The sequence below is a fragment of the Ahaetulla prasina genome, chromosome 3 (assembly GCF_028640845.1).
Source record: "Ahaetulla prasina isolate Xishuangbanna chromosome 3, ASM2864084v1, whole genome shotgun sequence".
NCBI lineage: Eukaryota > Metazoa > Chordata > Lepidosauria > Squamata > Colubridae > Ahaetulla > Ahaetulla prasina.
The window spans coordinates 37,445,021-37,468,182 of NC_080541.1; the positions used below are offsets into that span (position 1 = coordinate 37,445,021).

At 36.3% G+C, this 23,162-nt stretch overlaps 3 protein-coding genes across 3 annotated transcripts in view; 1 reads left to right on the forward strand and 2 right to left on the reverse strand.

Moving 5' to 3' along the window:
* CA13 (carbonic anhydrase 13) overlaps window positions 1–23,162 on the reverse strand; it is a 214,396-nt gene that overhangs the window by 22,142 nt on the left and 169,092 nt on the right. The gene's annotated exons all lie outside the window — the stretch shown is intronic.
* Window positions 580–9,177, forward strand: RBIS (ribosomal biogenesis factor). Its single transcript, XM_058178845.1, has 5 exons — window positions 580–739; window positions 2,391–2,507; window positions 4,937–5,053; window positions 5,898–6,004; window positions 7,851–9,177. The coding sequence occupies exons 2-4, from the start codon at window positions 2,394–2,396 to the stop codon at window positions 5,964–5,966; spliced, it is 300 nt and encodes a 99-aa protein (XP_058034828.1). The 5' UTR covers window positions 580–739; window positions 2,391–2,393; the 3' UTR covers window positions 5,967–6,004; window positions 7,851–9,177.
* Window positions 6,018–21,787, reverse strand: E2F5 (E2F transcription factor 5). Its single transcript, XM_058178840.1, has 9 exons — window positions 21,430–21,787; window positions 18,532–18,641; window positions 16,980–17,141; window positions 15,807–15,850; window positions 15,221–15,285; window positions 13,894–14,140; window positions 11,769–11,960; window positions 10,138–10,182; window positions 6,018–6,720 (listed from the first exon to the last, which is right to left on the reverse strand). The coding sequence occupies exons 1-9, from the start codon at window positions 21,616–21,618 to the stop codon at window positions 6,611–6,613; spliced, it is 1,164 nt and encodes a 387-aa protein (XP_058034823.1). The 5' UTR covers window positions 21,619–21,787; the 3' UTR covers window positions 6,018–6,610.

A 23,162-nucleotide genomic window follows, 5' to 3' on the forward strand; every position in this document is an offset into this window, starting at 1 on the left:
GATAAAGCAGGATTCTGATTGTGCCACCTGCTCCAGCTGTCTCTACCAGCTGGGCTTATTCTAGAGGTCTTCAAATTTGGCAGCTTTAAGACTTGTGGACTTCAACTCCTGGAATTCTATGCTATGCTATGCCGGCTGGAGAATTCTGGGAGTTGAAGTCCAGAAGTCTTAAAGCTGCCAAGTCTGAAGACCTCTGAGCAGGGGTCTCCAACCTTGGTCCCTTTAAGACTTGTGGACTTCAACTCCCAGAGTCCCTCAGCCAGCAAAGCTGGCTGAGGAACTCTGGGAGTTGAAGTCCACAAGTCTTAAAGGGACCAAGGTTGGAGACCCCAGCTCTGGAGCCTTATTCAAAACGAAGCGCCTGCGAGGCCAAATGGATACGGCGGGCAGGTCCTCCAACAACACCCGCGTCCTTTCCCTCACTAGCTATCGGGGCCGAGAACTACGTCACCCCGTCCCGCTGAAGTGGGACAAGGGAACCCCGAAGAAGTTCAACAACAGGGGGAGGGGGAGGGGGGAGAGGAGAACTACCCGTCGCGCTCGAATGACGGAGCACCATCTCTTGGCCGAGTCCAAAGAGGCGGAGCTTCGCCACCACGTGGACCGGCTTCCGGATGGCGTCTTGTGGTTGCGAAGAAGAGTTGAAGTCTAAGGGGGAACCGCATTTGAACATTGTCGCTCCCCCCCCTCCCCGGCTTGGGGTTTTTCTCGCTCCCTTTCTCCGCGGACAGACTAAAAAGTGAGTTTGCTAAATCGTAAATTGAGTTCTATGGCAGCGTTGCAGCATTGGTTGACTACCCAGAAGATGCTAAGGTCGGACTGGGGCCAGCACGGCTAATAACAGCTCCTACCCGCCCAGGTTTTTTAATTTTCATTGCTGCTGGTTTTTTATATGAATAAATATTTATATGAATATGATTCATTAGAACAATGAATCAGTGGAACGACTTGCCTCTAGAAGTTGTAGTTTTTAAGAAGAGGTTGGACAGCCATTTGTCTGAAATGGTATAGGGTTTCCTGCCTAAGCAGGGGGTTGGACTAGAAGACCTCCAAGGTCCACTCCAGCTCTTGTTGTTCTGTTTTATATTGTTTTATGGTTGACACGTTTTAAATAAATATGAGCAGCTATATAAATAAATAGGCCTGTTCAATGACATTTAATTTAGATTAGGTTAGGTTAGGTGTCAGCTCTTGAAAAATGTGCCTTCCAACCCATGGTGAATCTGTACACTTTATGTTATGGCCTGTTATGTCTCTCATTTCACCGGAATCCTTCACGATACTTGTGAGTTGCCCCAGCGCTGTTGCTAAAGCCAGTCAGCAGGAAGAGTGAGAGTTACCTCTTCTGGTCAACTCTACTATCCAGAAGGCTGATAAGATGCTAGATTAACTTTGCCATCTGTTGTCAGCGAAGTATAGCAGCTTTGCAGAAATGAGACTACCTTACTTTGTATATTCCCATGTCTATGTTATTTTTAAACCTTTGTGCTCCTCCCACAGCCACAGAAGGGGGCTAAACAAGGGTCAAAGAAGGGTAGGGATGGATAAGCCCTAACCACCCACTTTATGCTGATTCTGAATTACTTTTTAAAGTCACACACACACACACACACACACACACTTCTGGTGGAGAGAAACACAGACATGATTGTTATTGGTAGATGGAACATCAACAAAAATGACTATTCACTGTTTAACTAGTCATTGGAAAATATGCCATGAATATAGAGGAATGTCAGTCATGTGCCCAAATGACTTAAAAGGTGCAATGGTATCAATATTATAGAATGCTCTGCCCATATAGCCCATCTGTTTTCTTTCCTGCAGGTTTTATTTTTTCTTACAATTAATTAATTTAGGAAGTCTCTTTAGTTATGTTAGTGAATATAGTTAATATCAGCATTATTAAAGATGATAGAAGGTCTAGCACCATGATGGTGAACCTATGGCACGCATGCCAGAGATGACACACAGAGCCCTCTCTGTGGGCACACACACCATTACCAGCTGCTGTTCCAGGTTCTGTCATGCGCATGTGCACCGGAACCCGAAAGAGCAGCTGGCCGCCATACACATGGTTAACCATCACTGCTCTAGCACATTGCCCAGAGCTAGAAAAAAGGAACCTCATCATGCAGAAATAGAGATGTAGATAATATATTTGCAATAAAAGTAGATAATAGATAATATATTTGTAATAAAAAGGTAGATCACAAGAAGCAGTTGATGGAAGAAGTCTTGTTCTGAAAATGCACCCTTCGATAATTCATTCAATAAGGAATATACCAGAAATGATAATCTTTCCAACTAGTGAAATAGGTATTATTTAAATCATTAACTTGAGTGTTTGACTAATTATTACAAAATTTTAAAATATTTACTTACTTTAGGTCATGGGCAAGAATAAGGTAAAAGGATTGAAACAGGCCAATGTATTCCATATAGCCAATAAAAAAATACTAAAGGCTAAAAGTAAAGCAAAACCAGTGGCAACCAATCTAAAAAAGGTATGTACATTCTACCAGAAAAATATGGTAAAGACTGCATATTTGATTCTGCATATATTAACAGCAACTAGATTTGTATTTGTGCAACAATGGAAAACCGATGAGATCCTGTCTGAAGGGAAGGTAATTTAAAAAATATTAGATTGTGCAGAAATGGATAGATTAATGTATGCTATTAAGGATAAAGAGTGGCTGAATGAGCTTGTCGATCAGAAAAGTCAGCGGTTCGAATCCCTAGTATAGGTCTCCTGCGTGACCTCCAAGGTCCCTTCCAACTCTGTTACTGAGTATTTTTTGATATGGGACACATTTTATCAATGGCTAGATAACAGAAACAGAAGTTAGAAAGGAGGAGATAAAAAGGGAAGAAATGGTATAGAGGAGAGTTGTTAAAGAAGATGATGTTAAAAGTTAAATATTGAGATTATTATATTATGTTATATTATTAATATAGTGATGACTAAATATAATGAAGATGTATAAATATAATTATCTAAACATAATTGCACCCAGAATATACAGTTTGATGAAAATTGAATGTTATATAAATAAAACATGAAAAAAAGGAAAAAATAAAAAAGGTATGTACTAGATAATTCTGATACGTTAAAAAAATCTGTGCCTCCATTGTACATATTAAATTGTAGAGTTAAAAAAAATAACTTTGGATATCCAACTATACAAGCTTTGTTCCCAGGCCTAAATCTATATAAAGTCACTTTCCTTGGTGGAATGTTTTTTGTAGGAATTCTGTCAATTGAAACCCTATGCATAAAGAACACCAGCTATGGGAATGCTCCAAAAGTGAATAAAATACATTCTCCATGCTTTCTCTAGAGTGGAACTTTATGTGTGATTAATAAGGTTGCTATAATGTTGGACCTGATAGTAGTTGGAAAAAAACACTTTTTGTGTTGAGATTTCTTAGCCAAACTAATTGATAAGAGCATTGCCAACAGTTGTATACAAAACTATGCTATATTTATTGATGCAGTTTATAAGGCCATCCAACTCAATCAGCATTTGAAAAATTGTGCTGTGTTCTTGTCACATTTGTTAAACAATATGAGTTGGAGAACATGCAGAGAACCTACAGAATAAGCAGCCTAAATTATCAATAGGTGTAACATCACAGAAAATGAAGTATTACAACAGCTTGACAATTTTAGTTTAGAAAAAATGCAAGGGAGACATGACAGAAATATTTGAGACCATGGATAGAAGGTGGAAGTTTGCACCTCCAAATATCAGAATAGGGGATTAACTCAAGGTTGTTCACTGTTGGGAATTACAAGGTAGGTAGAAATAAATCCTCTCTCATATTATGACTGCCAAGAGGCCAAACTCATGTTTACTGCCAGATACAATATATTTCTCAATACCAGTCCAAGCAAGAAATGTGCTAATTAACATGTTCTGCTTTGCTTAGCAACTATTGAAATAGAACGTTCAACTAAATATTGTGAGCATTTTGAATGGATCTTAACAGGATTCATTTTTAAAGGAACATCAGTACAGGACAGGATTAAACAAATTTGGCAGCTAAATTTATTATGAAGATGGAGTTGAAACACATTGGCAGTTGGACAAAGGTTTTAGAGTAGTTTAGGGTTTTTTTTTTGATAGCTTAATTGTAATCTGCATACTTTAAGACTTACCTGTTTCCAAATTCCTAATGGTAGAAAATCATACGGCACTTTAGTTTTAGTTGAGGGGCTTTGACTAGAGAAAGGACATTGGGAAGATGCATAGGTTTGGTATATGCAATTAGGAATTCCTATTATGAAATATTTATAATTGTGCTAAAGTGTCTACACATTTAAAATTCCATTTTATTAAATATACTGAACTCAGGATTATGACCAGCAAGTACAATCCTATTTTCCCTCCATTCTTTTAAGCCTTTTGTAAATGATCAGTTTCCTCAGATTGCTTCTTTTTCATATTGGCAGTTAATACAAGTTTAATTGGTCAATAAAAGTCTTTCCTAAAAATCAGTCAGTTCCTAAAACTAATCAGTTTTCCTGCAACTAATATTCAGAGTCCTAGTTAATGTTTAGAGGAGCAATTGTGGAGTCAGTTTATCAGAAGTCAATATACCTATGCAATGTGGAAATGCATATTTTGGATTTCAGTGGTCACACCGTAGCATGTGTGGCAAAAGTATTATGGATTTGATTTATTAATTCCTTTGGCTACTTAGGACTCTATGTTTTAAAGATCAAATATTTAACTGTTTCTGCTAATGAAAACAATTAAAAATATTCTGGGAATGCTTATCTTGATGATTTGCTTCTTTCTGTCCAAAACCTTTGCAATGATTTATTGTAAGTTAATGAAGATTAAACAGATTCATTAAAGTACTTGTATTTTTGTGCTTCAGTTTCGTCTTGATATAAAAAAGGTCAAATTGTTTTTTTCCCCCCAAGATAAATATAGTGAATAATGAAAAAGTTCACAAGATAGATAAGGCATTTACAGAAATACAGAAAAATGTTAAACAGTTGTCCAAAACTGTTCCATCAGATTCTTCTAAGAAACTTCAGGTAAGTTTGTTCATATGGAAACAAATTCTGATCTGTGTATATTTTTTTTGAGGGAAGGACGGATGATTTAACCAAAGGTTGGCTGTTTAAACACATGACTGATCCTTTCTGATAAAAATAGTCAACACAGCAAAAGTGGCAGAAAGGAGTGATGTTTCTTGCCTTCATTTCCCCCTACTCCCAAAATAAAATGTTTTTTCAAACCAAATATCTTACCTTTTGGAGACATTCTGTGAATCTTCACACACTTCCTGATCCTATGTCTGAGAGTCAAGTGGATAGGGAGCAATTTGTGTAATATTTTTTGAGCTTTCTAATTTCTAGAAATTGGAAATTTGACCAATCGTATTGTTCCTGGGACATTGAGGTCTTGATAGATTACATCTTGTCTCTCTGGTTTTGTCCACAGCCTTGCTAAAATGTATATGTTGCACCTCAGAACAAGTCATCTCCATTATTATTTAGGCAGGGGAAGGAAAGCATTCTGAAATATTCTGTAACCCTTAGGTTGATAAACAAATTTTCCTAACCACAAAGATTGTCTGTTGCTCTTCTTATAATATTCACACAGTCTATTTTGCTGTAGAAGTATTTTAAAACGTATTTTTGCAAACTGTAATGTTTCGCCACCCAACTCCCATCAATTGGTAATGAAGGCAGACATTAAAAAAAAAACCTACCGCATGGATTTCTGCAGTCTGAGTAGAAGCAGCCTAAAAAGCCCAAGTTTCTTCTTCTGAAATATCTTAAATGTTTTGACGATTGTATCTCTAAGAAAAACCCGTATTAGCTAATGGAATCTTTAGTACTCGGAACATTTCAAGGTGCATGTGTTTCCCTTCAGATTCCAAATTCTCAGGAAGACAAACCAGTTAACGTGGATGCTGCTGCGAACTTACTTTCTCAGTTGTAGCACAAAACAATATTGCGATGAGAAAACTACATCTTTTGGTATGTCACAAGCAATCTTTTGTATAATTTTTATTTTTAAAAAATCTTGTTAATATACAAGTATTGGTGTTCTTTAATATGTACTACAAATAGTGCTTTCCTTAATCTAGGAATGTGAGAAATAAAAGAAAAAAAGACATTTAAAGTGCTAATAAAGAAGGCACTCCACAGAATGTTTTTGGGGTTCACCCGAGGGAACTGGGAGAGAAATAACCTAAGAAACCGTCCTTTACTTTACAAATGGCAGTGGAAGTTTGAAACATGGCCAAAACTTCATAATGATTATAGGAAGTTCCTAAGAGACCAGATTTGCTAGCTCTAATGGAAGCAGAAGTAGAATTAAGAATTCTGCTTCCTAAAAAAATAAATGAAAAAAATAGGCATATAAGTAATTGTACTGAGATACTCTAACAGTTCTTTGAGTATCAACTCTGCATTGCATTACATTTAGAAATTGTTCACAATTAACAGTTTAAAAAAAATGTATGCCCAGCATTGGTCAGTCATGGAGTTTTGCATTCATTATTTTAAATACTCAAATTATAAAACTGCATCTACTGTATTACATAGTTAGGAGGTAGATAAGGAAATCTGGTTGCATCAAATCTAGTAGTTCAAGATCTGAACATCGAAGAGATCACAGACTCCTTCATTATCATCCAGGTTGAAGCTGTAGTCATCTCCAGGTGTTGGAGACAGCCGTAGCAGAGGAAAAACTGTAAGACAGTATCTTAAGTTATGCTTGGTTAATATTCAGGCACAGTAAGCATCATTATATTACTTCGCTGATATGTGTGAGTGCAAGTGGAGTACTCCCCTTCTCCTTTCAGGTCCCAGCACCACTAATATTATATAGTTCCATTATCTAGTCCCAGGTTTTAAAATACAAATCTTACTCTTAATCTTTCTACAATTTGGAAGATCTTATGCCACTAGCTCCTGGAATACTTATGTTGTTCATATGCATTCTATCAAGCTAATGTAACAAGTAATGAAACAGAGTTCACAGACTTGGCTGACTTAAAAGAACCCCACAAAATTCAAAGAATTTGCCTTATTTATAAATGGTGAGAAATGACTCAGAAACTAAACAAATTAAATACAATATGACATTCTGGATACAGAAAGCAGATATAATCATTGCTAAACAATAATGGGAATGTCAGTGGTAGAAAAATATTAAATTAATATATAAGATTATACTTAAAGAAAAACTAGTATAAGCTGTTTATCACTGGTATATTATTCTACTATCAAATGCATTGTTTCTTAACTTCCCTTTTGTGTATCTTTTCCTTTTCTTAAAAATACTCAATTTTTTAAAAAAAGCATAGTTAAAAAGCATAATTTCCTGTGGTTAATAAATACTGCTCTTGAGTTGTTTCAATTCTAGTTTTTTAATTTAAATTCAGACAAAACAAATGATTCTTCACAGTAAATAAAGACCTTTACAATGCAGTTGTACTTGTACATCTACATGTACATTAGATACTTGTACTACCAAGTATCTAATGAAATAGATATGCTAAATTATTAAGACAGTATTATCTATAGGCAGAATTTAAAGAACAAGTAAAAAGTAAAGGATGAGGCTGAAGTTTGGCAAGACCTCCAAAGGTCTTGCTTATTTCTCTGTGACAGGGATTTTCAGTTATTTCATATTAACTTCCAACCAAAAGCTTCATAATACAAAGCATTAAGAAATTCTTGGCTTTCTAACTTTTCACTGGTTTTTATCTGTTATTTTAAAATATGGTTTTTATGCATAACCTTTCAAGTAATAGTAAGAACAAGATTTGACTATCTTTATACAAAATGGTTTTTGTCTTTTTTTTTCTCATTTCAGATACAGAATGGAACGCATAGCTTTCAACACTGGAAATCTATTTGCCTAAGTGTATACAATAATGTTGGAAGGAACACCTGGATTTTTTTTTGATTTTTTTAAATTTGCATTTATACCCCGCCCTTCTCCGAAGACTCAGGGCGGCTTACACTATGTATTTTATATAATGGATTGGAAAACTAATTCTCCTCAAAGTGGCAGTGGTCTAGCAATTGAGAAAATATTCCAAGATATTTTTTTTTCAAAAAAAAAATGCATTCCTTTAGAGTCCATGCATAGCTAAGAGCCAAATTATTTATCAACAGAGCTGGATTTGGGACATTGGTCTATACTTACTAGCTGAAATTTAAAGTAAAATTGTGTTTTAAACACTTAAATCACTACTGTCTATTGTTATTGATAAATTTTCTCTGAGATTAAAAATGTAAAATAAAAGGATTTTACACATTAAATATAATTACATTTCTTTGCAGTAGAATAAATTTCTGACTTATTCAAAATTTTACATAATGGGTAGAAAAATAATAGGAAAAGAAACAAAAAAATGTACTTTAACTTTGAACTGAATTACTCTGTTTGAACGAGTGCCAGAGGTTAGTAAATCTCTTACTTTAGTTTGCCCCAGAACATGGAATTACTGTTTAAATTTGGGCAATATGAAAATTTTGGCTTGGATTTTGACTGTGTTAAAGTAACAGCTGTTTTCATTTTCACCCTCCTCCAAAATACAGCTTGGTATTTAAAAAATAAAATGAGTATAGCAATAGCACTTAGACTTTATATCACTTCAGTCCTTTACAGCCCTCTCTAAGTGGTTTACAGAGTCAGTATATTGCCTCCAACAATCTGGGTCCCCATTTTACCCACCTCTGAAGGCTGGAAGGATGAATCTGGGGAAAAAAAGCTGGAAAAAAATTGGAAGCTTGCCTTGAAAAGGGAGAAAACTGGTTCCAAGGACTATAAAAGAAGGAAGAAACTGGGCAAAGTTGCTTGCCTCCTGTTTTCACTGGTAAAACAGTAAAGTAGTAAAAATCTACTATCGGTAGTCCTCAACTCACAACGATGATTGAGCCTGGAATTGTGAGTTGTGGCTGTTAAGCAAGGCACCCATGTAATTGCCTTGCTCAACAATTACAATCCTGGCTCTCCCCACTGCAGATGTTAAGCAGAATGTGGGTGGGGGCCCAGGAAAGTTCCAGGAGCCCATTGCATCTTCCCCCCACATGCCTATGCTGGGCTTCTTGGTGCCTTCTCCAGCTTCTGAGGCACCCCATGCACAGCTTCTCACCCAGCTGGATCCCCACAGGCCTGCTTGCCATCCCGCTAGGTCCTATAGCATTGGGCCTTCCCCCTGCCTTGAAAAGACAATCACACCCTTTAGAGAAATTGCAAGAATGGCGATAGTTTCCAGAATGATGTAAGGCAGCTTCTGCAGGAAGGCTTCACATTGCATTGACTAGGTGCTCTTTTAGGAAGTCAATCTTCAAAACAGGTAAGTATGACAAGGCAGGGAAAAGGCCTAAGGTGGAACATCCTACGCCTCAGATTCAGATTTATTTGAAGTGTAAATAATGTTTTAAAAATAAATACTAGCTTTGCACAAGTATTGTTTTGCTTGTAACTTTAGTCACACATACTCAACATGCAAGTGGTACTGCACTGGATGTACTGTCAAAGTGATAAATGGTTTGAAGATGTGCTGGCTACAGTACTGGCTGGCTTCAAAAAAGATTGGGCTAATTCATGAAAGTCATGCAGATCAGAGGCTATTAGGCTTGATGGAAGTGTGATTGCCTCTGAAAGCCTTCTGATGAAAGACTAGTGGGCTTCCATTTACAGTTAATTGACCACTGTGAGAAAAGACTGCTGGACTAGATGGAGCAGGGGTTTGCTCCAGGAGGAACCTGCTGAGGTGGTTTTAAAAGAGATAATTTAAGTCTTTATGGATCTAGGCACAATGGCTACTAATTGCCTTCAGCATAGTATTTCTATGTCTACTGCTGAGAAGTGTGCTACTAATTCACACCCTGTTAATGACCTACAGCAGGTTGGTTGGACTATAGGTGCTTTCTCGCAAATGTCAGGACATTATTTTTAATGGAAGTAATAAATATAGATGCCACTAGTTAAATGGAAAATTCAGTGTCCAAATCTTTTTACACCAATGAATAAAATTCTGATTTTTACTGATGCATATCCATCAAAAAATGGAATCATGAACTAACACTTATGCAAATTTGTAAAGTGTAATTTTACATCTTTACATCAAATTTTATAAGAAACTTACCATCAGAGGACATTAGTTCATCAATGATATCACTGTTAATAACACCTGTTGACAAAGGGAAAATCACAACAATGCATATGCAAAAATGGTAAACCAAAATGCCTAAGAAAAATCAAAATATCTCATTTAACCTCCCCTAATTTCTACTGTAATGCCAAAGAAGTGAAAACATAAAATAGTATATTGAGCCTGACAAATCTAACACACACACACACACTTCATTAAGCAAACTAACCTTCAAATCTCCACAAAGTATTTTTCACCTTCAAAAAGATAACCTGCCTCAGCATATGGGATATGAATTTAGCTAATGAATCAAAGAAAGTTACAAGATTATGATCTATTTTTAGTAAAATAAAGTACAGTATCTAGCTTCAATTAATTTCTTCAAAACTTTCTTTTGGACTTCTAATATTTCATGTAAGCTGCTCTTGGTGAAATGAACACAAAGCTGTGCCACACCCAATACTGTGATCTCAAGTTACAAGGATCAGGATAAAAAAAAAATCTAACCACATGGCAGTTATGAAGAGCACACTACGAAAAACTAAGCCCTTGGCCAGCAACCAGAAGCATCACAAGGAGACAATCAAAAACTGCTTTAGATCATTTTCATAAAGCACACACAGTTTGAGAAGTACTATATCAAAAATATCAGAGATATTGACAATCCTTATAATCCTATGTTTTCAAAAATTGTGGCCATAACATGTACAAGTGGTATAATTTTTTTAAATGTCACCTTTTATCCCAACAAATGGTATTAAGATTATTTAGAATACTGTATTCTCTTCATGCTATATCCGCCTAGAAACAGGAATAACCTAAAATAGGAAGGTCTCAATCTTGGCCACAATCTTCTCTTTCTCTGTACCTCCCTTTCCAAATATTTATCTATGAAGCATAATTAAAGATTTGGAGAGAAACGGAAAGCAGGATGTTGCTGAAATGAACAGAAGTTCTTCCATTTTATTGCTTCCAGGAAGAGGGCAAGCATTTGCGTATTGTATCTGGACCACTATAATAGCTGTTAGCTAATCTGCGTATCTCTGTAGTGTCATAAAGGAAAAGCTGGTCAAGCAGATATTGGCAGTAAGAATTATCCTTCAGTAATTATATTATTCACTATAGATGCAAGAAATTGGCTAAATTATCCTATGTCTAGTCACCCATGGACTTTTGGCTCAGTTCCATATGCAGTGATTATAAATTAGCTACAGATGAAGGCTTGACCCCAGAAGTAAAATCAATTATAAGACTTCTAATTTATTTTTTTAAAATAAAGCAGCTAAGCCTTTTTACCAAACAAGAAAATTACAATTGCTTTCAAGTTTAGGATTTATGGATACTTTCCAATTAACATTAAATGATTTGATTGATTTAGTTTGATTTAGTGATTAAGGCACCAGACTAGAAACCAGGAGACAAGCATTCTAGTGTCATTTTAGGCATGAAAACTAGCTGAGTGATCTTGGGTTAGTCACTCTTTTTCAGCCCAACCTATTTCAAATGTTGTGGGAGGAAATAGGAGGAGGAAGGAATATTAGGTATGTTTGCCGCCTTGAGTTATTTATAAACAATAAAGGCAGGATTAAAAAAAATCAAATAAATAAATGTAAGATGATCTTTACCTCCAGGTTCATCCATCTTTGCTATGTCAAATGTGTTCGACTTTAGAATACTATTGACATCCAGTGGAAGGAAGGAAGAAGAGAGGATTGTTGAGCTAGGCGTGGTTTCAGTTACAAGGCTATCATACAACTCAGAATCTGGAATACTGGCACACAGTGTTTCAGGAGCTGGGCTTCCTTGTAAAGTGATATCTAGAATAGCGGAAATTTTTCAGGTTAAAATACAACATGATAGTTCAGTGCAATAAACAAATATTGAAAAAGAGCACAGGTTGACAACCTCTATTTATTTTATTAATCTATCTGGCTGCTCATCTCATGGAAAGAGATTCTGGAAGATGTACAACAATCCAATAAAATAATATTTCAAGAGTTTATGAAATCCTGCAAGATTTCAGCATGTTCCCATATTATTTCAGTCAAAAACTAAAATCCCGCCAAATTTGGCATTTTTGCAAGATGTGGAATGTTGTTTAAATTTTCATATATATTTTTGTGATCTATGCCACCTCATAATTACTAGTATCAGCATAAGACACAATTATGCATTTTTTTCACACCAGCTAGTACATAAGTAACTAGTTAGCTAATCGCATAACCTAGTAGTACAAAATGTTGTTTGTTTCCCACCTTTATTGTTTTATAAGTAAGTTAAGGCAGAGAACATACTCACTACTCAAACTTTTTATTTATACAGACCCACTTTGTTGTTTTCTTGATAATGGATAACAATCAAATTATGTTTCTAGTTAGCTATTTTTCACATTTTGTTCAGAACAAGTTGGAATTTTAAAACAAATTTGAAAGACTGGTTTAAGGTCATTAATTCTAAAGTTGGAAATTAGTATCTCAGCTTGGGCCTCTGGTGGCTCAACAGGCTAATGCAGCCTGTTATTAACAGCAACTGCTTGCAATATTGCAGGTTCAAGTCCCACCAGGCCCAAGGTTGACTCAGCCTTCCATCCTTTATAAGGTAGGTAAAATGAGGACCCAGATTGTTGGGGGGCAATAAGTTGACTTTGTATATAGTATACAAAATGGATGAAGACTATTGCCTGACATAGTGAAAGCCGCCCTGAGTCTTTGGAGAAGGGCGAGATATAAATGCAAATAAAATAAAAAATAAATAAATAAATAAAATAAAATATAAGGCAAAGCCATGGATAGTTAGGAATAGCCTCATTTAATTTCAGTGCAGATCAAATAGAATACTATGCTTAAACTTCCTCGTGTATGAAAATATTCTTGCACTCAAACATGATTAAAAAATTTTGATTTACAGCCTGAGGTGACTGACAATACTGTTTTTATAATGAGAAAACCATTGAGACCCTGTTAAGCTGCCCACTGAAGTAGTACCTATTATCTACTCAACAGTAGCCCAGTTTTGAACTGCTGGGTCAGCAGGAGCTGGAGTGATTGATGGGAGCTCACCCCATCCCCTGACAGTAACTAGGTCTCAAATATAAGCCTGCCAATCATCAGCCCAGCTTCCTAACCACATAAACCATCATGCTCCACTAGCACTGGGAATTACAATATATTTTCTACTAGTACTAGCTTGGTTTAGAGTTCTCTCTTTAGAAAATATATTATTTTTACAAAATGATTGTCCTAATTGTTCAATTAGATAGGACACATATAAATTTCAGAAATCTAGTCTGTAAATAAGCTAGTTAGTCTGAAAAATTATACAGGATACAAACACATCCCTTGAGAAAGCAGTTCAAAAAAATCTAAATAACAATGGTATAATAATAATAATAATAATAATAATAATAATAATAATAATAATAATAATAATAATAATAATAATAATAATAATAATAATAATTTAATTTGTATACCGCCCTTCTCCCGAAGGACTCAGGCACAGCCAGAATAAAATAACAAAGAAAACAATACATATAATATTAAGAACAACCCCTTAAAAAACTTATTCGATTGGCCAAAAATTTTAAAATACAGTAACACCCTATAAAAATTTACAAAATTTAAAACCCATAAAAGCAGATTAAAAATTTTAAAATCAAGCCAGTCCAGCTAGACGGAATAAATAGGTTTTAAATTCACGGTATCAAGTTTTCTGGGCAAATTTCTGAGAAGGAAAAGTTGCTATACCCACCTGTTGGTATATCTGTCACTGGAGTCTGTGGAAGGGATTGCTTCTGATTAAGGTCTGAAGGCTCTTGTAATCTCTGGGGATCTGCGTTTGGTTTAGGGGAAGTCAGTGGAACTGCAGTCTGCAGGAGATCATCTGGTGGAGGTACTGGGAAAACAACCGGTTTGGAAGAACTGGACTCTTTGTTAATGAGCAATACATGGATAGGTCCCAGACTGCTCTTTAAATTGATCTGGTATTTCTTTTGTCCCTTTGGAGAGAGCGGTAAAGTAAAATGTAAGTCTTAATATGCTTTATATGAAAACAGAAGTACTAATCAATAGCCAGTCAAAACTGATTCCAGTCAAAATTATAAATGAACATTTTGAACTGCAACAGTAGGGAATCAGTTTGCTAACATGCTTTCTTTCTTTCGTAAACACCTCATTTTGTTCAATATGGAATTGGCATTTTTTATAAAATTATCTTTACACAACATTTATTTATTTAGCAGTTTAACGGAATGAAATATTGCAAGCAAGTAAAATGCACAAGCACAAAGCAAAATTCTTCAATAATGAAAGTATTTTAAATTTATCGATGCATATCTAATATTTTCACAGGAAGGCAAAAAGAGAATTCTCTGGCAACGAATGCAGATATGGAATTTATTTTGAGTAAGGAGCAGGATTCCAGAAAATTTATTGATTTTTAAAAATTTATCCTAAGTCAATTATCTTAGACCAACTGAAAAATACAAGCTTAGCTGGTATGCAACTGAGAATTCAGAAACAGTTGTGTTTTTTTTAAAGGGAGTATTTGTACTACCATATCCAAATTCCTCTCAAAATTAGAATAATATAACAATGGTATTCCTCTTTGATATTCTATGGAAATGAAACGTGGTAATTTATGGACATTAAACATCAGAAATACAGTGAATTCTGTGGCTAATCACAGAAGGAGCCACCAGCTAAACATATGCTTTGGAATGATATAACATTTTAACATTTTATAGTTAAGTGCAATGTAGTCACTCATATATCACTTCTTCAGCAGTACATAGGCTTTAAACTGAAGTTGATTAATAGACAAATACTATTCAATTGAATCATTATCTTCACCACATCACCAAGCTGCAATTTAAATAATCATTACATCATTTGCAATCATTTTTAAATGGATAATTGAATTACTGAACACTGCATATTTTAAAACAATTTGTGATACTAACCAATAGTAGTCCAACTTTATAAAACTGATACAAAAGATAATAATTTTAAATTATAAGCCGTGTGCAATGGACAAATTCCGTTTCACCAATTAAATCAAAATGGTTATTTCTACATACCACATGTGGCACAGGAACTTCTAACTGTGTACCAGAAGGTGCTTGAATTGCTAGTAGTGTATCTCCTGTTTATGGACAGTCAAATCTTAATTGAACGCATTTGTTTATATTTTTATATGCATTCACTCAATTCAATCTCAGTTCAGTCTGAAACTCCATGTTTTAATGCACATGGCAAATAAGACATGGCAGCAGCTCTGGAAACCCCAAGTCATGCTTTAATGAGAAGACAGTCCTATTTGATTCTACATTGGCCATTTTACTTTTCTGTGTGTTCTTCAAGTTTCATTTACTGTCCCATCTGGGTGGGGTTTCCTATTGCTCTAATTTTTCAACAGAAATCCTATTGTGATCTACTGTCTGAAAAGAAATTAAGGATACAGAGCAGATTATATATTACAGTACAAATTGATAGCATACTGCACTGTGAATAGCAGATCTGTTATTAGATAAAAGGCTCCTGAGGATTTCTTGAGGCAAGATCTCTGAAAAACAACTGCTATATGCTTAAATTAACACTAATCACACACCCTGTGTATCTCACGTAGGAAACAATTCGCAAGCAGACTTAAATCTTTTCTCTTACCACTGAAGCAGTCACAAATGTCTTCATGAGTGATATATGAAAAAGTGGGTCTTGTCAAGGAATTGTTCAAAACAAATTGATTACATATAGTTGATGAGATTTTAAAAGAGGAATAACAAGTAGTTCAAATATTGTGTGGCATTCATCACCCATGAATGAAATTGCATCATTCAAAAATAATGAAATGGTTTCTTTCATTTTAATACGATTTTGAGAACTACCAGACTGAATGTGATGACTTTTTAACAGGGAACTAAGTCTCAAGCCAATGTGCCATTCTGTAGTTTTATAACTCTGGAAAAAAAATTCTATAAGCCATTTCAAATTCAGTGCAATGCCAAATATCCTAAAGAAACTCTAGACCAGTGGTTCTCAACCTGTAGTCCGCAGACCCCTGGGGGGGCCACTATGTGACTCGCAAAGGCTTGAAGAAATGTTATGATTTAGATCTTGAGTTAAGTCTTGGGGCCATGGCCACAAAAGGTATTTAAAGGGACTCCATAGTGAAGAAAAGGTTGAGAACCACTGCTCTAGACTCTGTGGGGGCTCCCACACTCTGGAACGAGCTTCCCCCGGGTTTACGCCAAATACCTGACCTTCGGACATTCCGTCGCGAACTGAAGACACATCTTTTCATTCGCGCGGGGCTGGCTTAAATTGAATTTTATTAATTTTAAACTTTTATTAATTAATTTTAAATGGGGTTTTTAGTTTATTGTATATTTTTACTTCTCAGGCTAATTTTAAAATAAGTTTTTTAATTACATTTTAAATTGTACATTGTATTATCTGTTTTATTTTTGCCTGTACACCACCCTGAGTCCTTCGGGAGAAGGGCGGTATAAAAATCAAATAAATAAAATAAAATAAATAGACCAGAGCTATGCTGGCTGGAGAATTCTGGGAGTTGAAGTCCACTGCTTGAAGTTGCCAAGTTTGAAGACTTCTGCTCTAGACTAACAAAACCTGGGATGTGGAGACAACAAGTGTGAAATTAATATACAGGCAATGCAACAGGAACAGAAATCTTCTTGTAAACCAGGATATGCTATTCCAGTTCCTTTGTCCAGGATGTCCAGATCTTTAGTCTCTAGAATCAGTGTTAAAGGTACAAAAGGACCCAGGGGAAGGCTTTTCCTACTCTAACAAATTATACTGCATATCAAAGGATATCGTTTATTGATGGAATCTTCCTTAACATTTTTGATACTTTGTTGTAACCACAGTTTCTGCTGATCCAGTTCCTTTTCTTTTATTTCTAGCTCTTCAATTTCTGCTTCAAGATATCTCAGTCTCTCGATGACCTCCTTTGTATTACAACCAGCCCCTACACCTCTTAAAAGAAAAAAGTTAATGTTACGAAGTGACAATAAGTAGACAAAAAGCAGCAGATTTTCAGTCTTTCAAACTGTTCAGCTGGGTCTGAAAGTGAAAAAAGTTTTGCCAGTTTCCCTTTCCAGCCGAAGTGATAGAAAGAATGGTAAAATAGTGTTTTTCATCTGATTTTAGCATGAGAGACAAAGAGTTTAACACTGCTCTAAGGAACACTCCTTAATAAAATATTTGAAAGAAACTATTTTCACATATTATATTCTGAGCATGTGTCCTAAAACTGAAAAATTTCTATTACCCAATTCCTACTAAACGAGATGGGGGGGGGGAATCGGTATTGGCACAAAACATATGTCCTATTGTTGCTGATGTTTCCTACTATCTGAAATATGCCTGCCAAAAATACACAAATTGTTAATCGCTGATAGATATTGAGAACTGAATAGTAAGATCAGGAATGCCAATTTAATGTGCTTTATTGGCAAGCAATTTGCATTGTGGAAAGGTGAAATAGAACATCCTCTATTTTTATAGATTCTTTCTCTGTTCATTAATTTATTTTTATCTGGATATACTGTATTTTTCAGAGTATAAGACACACCTTTCCCCCACCAAAAGGGTGTGAAAATTTGAGTGCGTCTTATATACCGAATGTAGCCTTGCCCACCCACTGGCCCCCACCCATTGGTCTCTGCCTCCCAGCAATTTACCTCCTTGCAGCAAGCAGCAAGAAGAAACAGCCCATTTCAGCTTCAGCAAAGCCTAATTATAATTAGCACAAGTTGATTGTCCCTTGGATCTGCCTCTGCTGCAAGGAGATAAATTGCTGGGAGCAGATTTTTTCTTGTGCTAATCCAGCTATGTTGAAAACAAAAATGAAAGTAAAGCAGGCTTTTTTGTTGTAAGGAGGCAAAATTGCTGGGAGGCAGAGGCAGATTTCTTTTTCTTGTTTTCCTCATCAAAAAAGGTAGGTGAGTCTTATAGTCCGGAGCGTCTTATACTCCGAAAAATAATCATAATTTACTTCTTGCCCATCTCATGGTTTGAGGTGACTTATGGTGGATGTCCAGTCTTGTAGGCTTTAAAATCACCAGAAGTCCATACTGATTCATAAGACTTTGGTTAATCTTCATTGTTGAGTCTTTTATCCTAATTGGTCAGGATATTTACATATTGTTATGGTTTTACAAGATAAAGTAAAAGTTTCTATTGTAAACTCTTTAAACTGCTTGAGTTTGTCTGTAAAGTATAGCTTGAAAGTCTCCCAATAAATAAAATATATAAAATAAATTCAAGTCCCCTTAAAATTCATACATTAATTACATTCATGGAAGAAAGTTACCCTTCAAATTTTAGCGTGCATATAAAAGTATACATAAACTGCTTCTCTTACTTCCACTGGATGCTATTTTTTGACTTTTTTTCAATTAGATCTATCCCTTCCAAAACATTGGTGATGTCATAGATCCGCCTTTTCTGCCGTACAGCCAATGTATCAGCAGCCTGGGAAGAAGGGAGAAAAAAGAACAATGCATGGAAATGAAGGGCAAAAAGAGAGGTTCATTAGGCAGCTGCAGTGCATTTGTACAAGCCTCCTAGGGAATATTAATCACAACCTTCCAAGGAGACAGATGCACAATTAGAGGCCTCAGACCACCCTCCCTGCTTGTGGAACAGTGGCAATCAAACAAAATGCCTATACAAGTGACCTCCTGAAAACATGCCTATGGAACTCCCCACGTGGAAAGGAATTCTTTTGGAGTTAGCCATGCGTGAGTCTAGTGGGTGAGAGGGAGCAGAAGAGTCAAAAAAGATGGTGGAACCCTCTTGAAGAGGACTCAGAAGAATAATGTATCATTTTCATCTAAGAAAAAGGTTGGAAAAGAACGGAAAATGGCAAGTCATTATTGCAAAGACAGGTAACTTCATTTCCAATATACTTTTTAGGGAAATGTAAATTTTACCATGGATTTCCACTTGTTATTTTGCCAAATTTTAAAAGAATATGAATTTCATCAGCTCAATCCCACATGAGTATTATGTACCTTACGGGCAAAAAAAAATATGAAACCACATAATTCAAATGCTATCGTTACAGGTATTCTTAGCCACATGGTACTTTACTTCTGCTAAAGTTCTGCTAAAAGCAAGGCAGAAAGAGAATGAAGTTCAGTCTGCAAATAGTAGTCAACAGTGATTAGCAGCCTAAGATTTAAGCCAATTTTTATATTGGCATAGATCCAATGTAAACCCTTGGAAGAGCAGGCTGCCTATCTTTTCTCAATAAAAGGAAAGTAGATTTTACTTTAATACTATTTTAATGACTTACTGGATGAAACGTATCTTTTTTGCTCCTTCAATTAATGGCGTAATATTTCATTTTTTTAACCAAAATAAATAGTAAAAGATTATTTTAGATTCCAGCAGGTTTAGTGTACCTAACATATATAAAATGAGAATCAGTGTGATGTAGATATTGACACCAAACTAGAAACCAACTGCGTAACTTTAAGCCAGTCACTCTCTCTTAATCCCAGGAAGATGATAATGGCAATCACTTCTAAAAATCCTGCCTAGAAAATTGCAACATCTAGTCCCAGCCCTTGCCAGAAGTCAACACTTGACTATATCCATCCATCTATCTAAATCATTTATCTAAATCATTTGTCTGATTAGAAACTGATCTGAGGTTCAACTTGTTTTATATCATGTGTAACTGACAGTTAATTTGGTGTAGTGATTAAGGCATCAAGTTAGAAACCAGGAGACTATGCATTCTAGTCCAAACTTGGGCACAAAGCCCAAGTGACATTGGACTGGTCATTTTTTTTTTCAGCCCTAGGAAGGAGGCAATGGCAAACTACTTCTGAAGTTTTGCCAATAAAATTACAGGAACTTGTCCAAGTAGTGTCTGAAAATTGGGCATGATTGAACGGAAGAAGGAAAAAAAGAAAGCAGTGTTAACACATAGAGAACTTCACTAGCATTTAAAAATGATCTACCATTAAGCAAGTGTCTAGGCCTACCCTTGAATAACAATGGACATTTTGATGGCCAGACTCACACTTACAATTAAGGCTGGAGAAAAGGTCAGGGTTTTAATGAAATTGGGATGGGGTGGAGTGGAGTGATCTTTGGAGTGATCTTGATCTTTTGGAGTGATCTTTAACTATAACATACCTATTTAGAAAACTATTTTGCAGTACTCCAATTCAAAATGGTGAATGTCAGTTTTCAGCAATCCTGATTTAAAAAGCAGGTGATTCATTTCTGCCTTAGACAGGATGTAATCAAGACTAAGCTAGTTGGTCAATGCTAGTTGGTGCCTGGCTTGTACCCTGAAAATAATTTCACTCTTTAACACTAGATAAATCTACTTTACCAAGCAGAAATGGATTACTTTAATTTGAAAATAAATTCTGCTGCATTCACCCAAACTTATTTCTTGATAAAGCCACAAATGTTTAGGCCGTAATCCTACCTGCAGATTTTCTCAGGAACAAAGGAACATCCATTGTTCCACTGCTTACCCAGGGAGAATTAATAGCATAACAACCTTTACATCTCATACCATATTTATCTTGAATATGGACACAAGCTTTCAGAGAAGTGTAGCATTAGCATCTTAATTCACCACATATAGAATGGAGAAGAGTGATTTATAGATGGGAGAAAGGCCTAAATGTAAATCTCTGCTCAGCCTATAGAAAAGTATTCTATGCTTTATGGCCAGAAACTTTATCGAAGGCTAACCCAACCTCTCAGGTTTGTTTGCATAAGTGAAAAGGGATTAAAGGAAGGAAGGGACTTTGAAAAAAAAAAAATTGAGCTCTTGAGAAGAAAAGGGTGGCTTTGCCTCAAAAATGGTAATGTGAGTTTAATACACGTGTAAATCAGGAAGCCTCCTCCCCAACCCACTGTACAAGGCTGTTTCTAAAAATAAAATAGACACGATGGAGAAAAGTGGCCACCAACTCTAACCTGAACACGTTCTTTCTGGTGCATTTGGTGATACGGGTGTGATAACTATGCAGGACCTATGCTTGCTTGGTTGTTTTTTTTTTAAACCTTTGTTGTTAAGAGTGATGGGGGAACGGGCAGTTTTGTAAACACACTTTGTTACCCTTCCCCGAACTATTTCCAGTTCTTTTTCCTTGCAGAACCCAGGTAAGGAAGCAGCTGCTGCTCCACCACCAGGGCAGGAAAGACCAGGGAGGGGAGGTTTTCCCACTTGATCTCTGAGACACCCCCCGCCTTATTTCCCTTTCCAGCCTCCCCCACCCCAGCTCACCGCCTTCAGGTCGAGCACGCCGTCCTTGGCTTCCTGCAGCAGCGATACAAACTTGGTGGTGAGGAGCCCCAGACTCTTCTCGTGCCGGCTGCTGTTGTTGTTGCTGTTGCTGCTGCCGCCGGAGCCCCCGCTGCCGTCCAGGCTCCCGCCGCTGCTAGAAACCGCCTCGGCCAGCGCCGCCGCGGCCATGCTGCATAGCTCCAGCCTCCTCGGCCAGTGGAGTTTCCCCGGCAGCGGCGGCCCCACGTGGCCCTCGCGGACGGCCTCTTCTCCTCCCCGGCCGCCAGCAAGCACAGCTGGCCCTGAATGGAGCAGCTCCGGGCCTAGCAGGCTTGCTTGCTGGGTGGGGGAGGAGGAAGTGACGCTGCCTTTCAGTTGCTGGGAGACAAAGTTTTGTGTAGGGAAAGGGGGGGAGAAAAAGGTTTGTTTCTTTGAGGAGGAAACGTTTGCAATCCGCCTTTTCATCTTAGCAAGCTCCCCAAAGTCCGACGGATCTCTCTCCCCCTCCCCTCCACTTAAAGTTAAAATGAAACTTTCTCCAATTGGCAAGGCTGCAACTTTCTGCAACCACAGCTCCCATCAGTCTAGCCGAACGGCCAAGGACCTATTCCTATTGTATGGTTCTGGGTCTGCCTTGAAGGGCGTTCGTCTTAAGATCCAGAAATTATTTCTATAAAATGACTAAAAAATAATAGAATAAAATATATAAAATGACTTCTGCTTTCAGGTTTGCACAAACCTTCAACATTCCCACCCTTGCAAAGGATTCTGTCCAGAGGGTTCTGGTTCTTTGGGTGTCTGTTTTCATATATAAATGTATAGGAAGTTTTAAATTAATTGTTAGTAATATGATTCCATTCAGCCCTGGTTCAATTATCTAGAAAATGGGCTACTTTCCCTTCAAGCGATGAGTCAAGCAGATATTAAGAGTCATCTGTCAGCGATGCTTTTATGTGGATTTCTATAATGAGCGAACAATTGAATTTGATTACCTAATTGGGGCCTTCAAAGTCTTCTTTAAATGCTCATATTAAAAAAAAATGCTTTTTAAAGGGTGCAAATAAAGGTGGTTTATTAAGTACTGTGTAAATTTGGCAAAGACCTGACAATGGCTTCAAATACCAAAAAATAATGGCAAAGGTACCTGAACTGAATAATCCTTTCAAGTAGGGAAAGGATAGGCAATAAAACTATAAAAGTTGTAAAAAAAGAAATCAAAATTCATAGTTTACCTTACAGATATTTCAAAATCTCAGATTTATACGTACAATTTCTATTCAAAAATATAGTAAAAAAGAACTATTTCATCCTCTTAGAATTATAAAATAGCAACAATGATAGATAAAAGTAGATTTTTTTCCACTTTATTTTAGTTATTTATATATCAAATTTAGAGACCACCCATCTCACTTGCATAGCTACTCTGGGCATTTTAGTTTCAGGGGTTGCCAACCTTTGCTCTTTGAGCTTGTTGACAATAGTTCCAATGATTTTCATAAAACCAATTTTAGAATAATCAATCAAATATTGGATTGTAATACTAGATCCCTTTGATGCAATATTGCCATTTTTAAGGCTAAATAGCCTTTAAGGAATAAAATTCAGTCCTTTTAATCACCTCCAATCTCCTAATTCTAAAATATTATACTGTTTAGTTTTAATGGAATGAAACTTCTTCCATGTTTAATGGAGTGAATTTTTAATGGAAATTTTAGGAGGTCACTGTTAGTTTA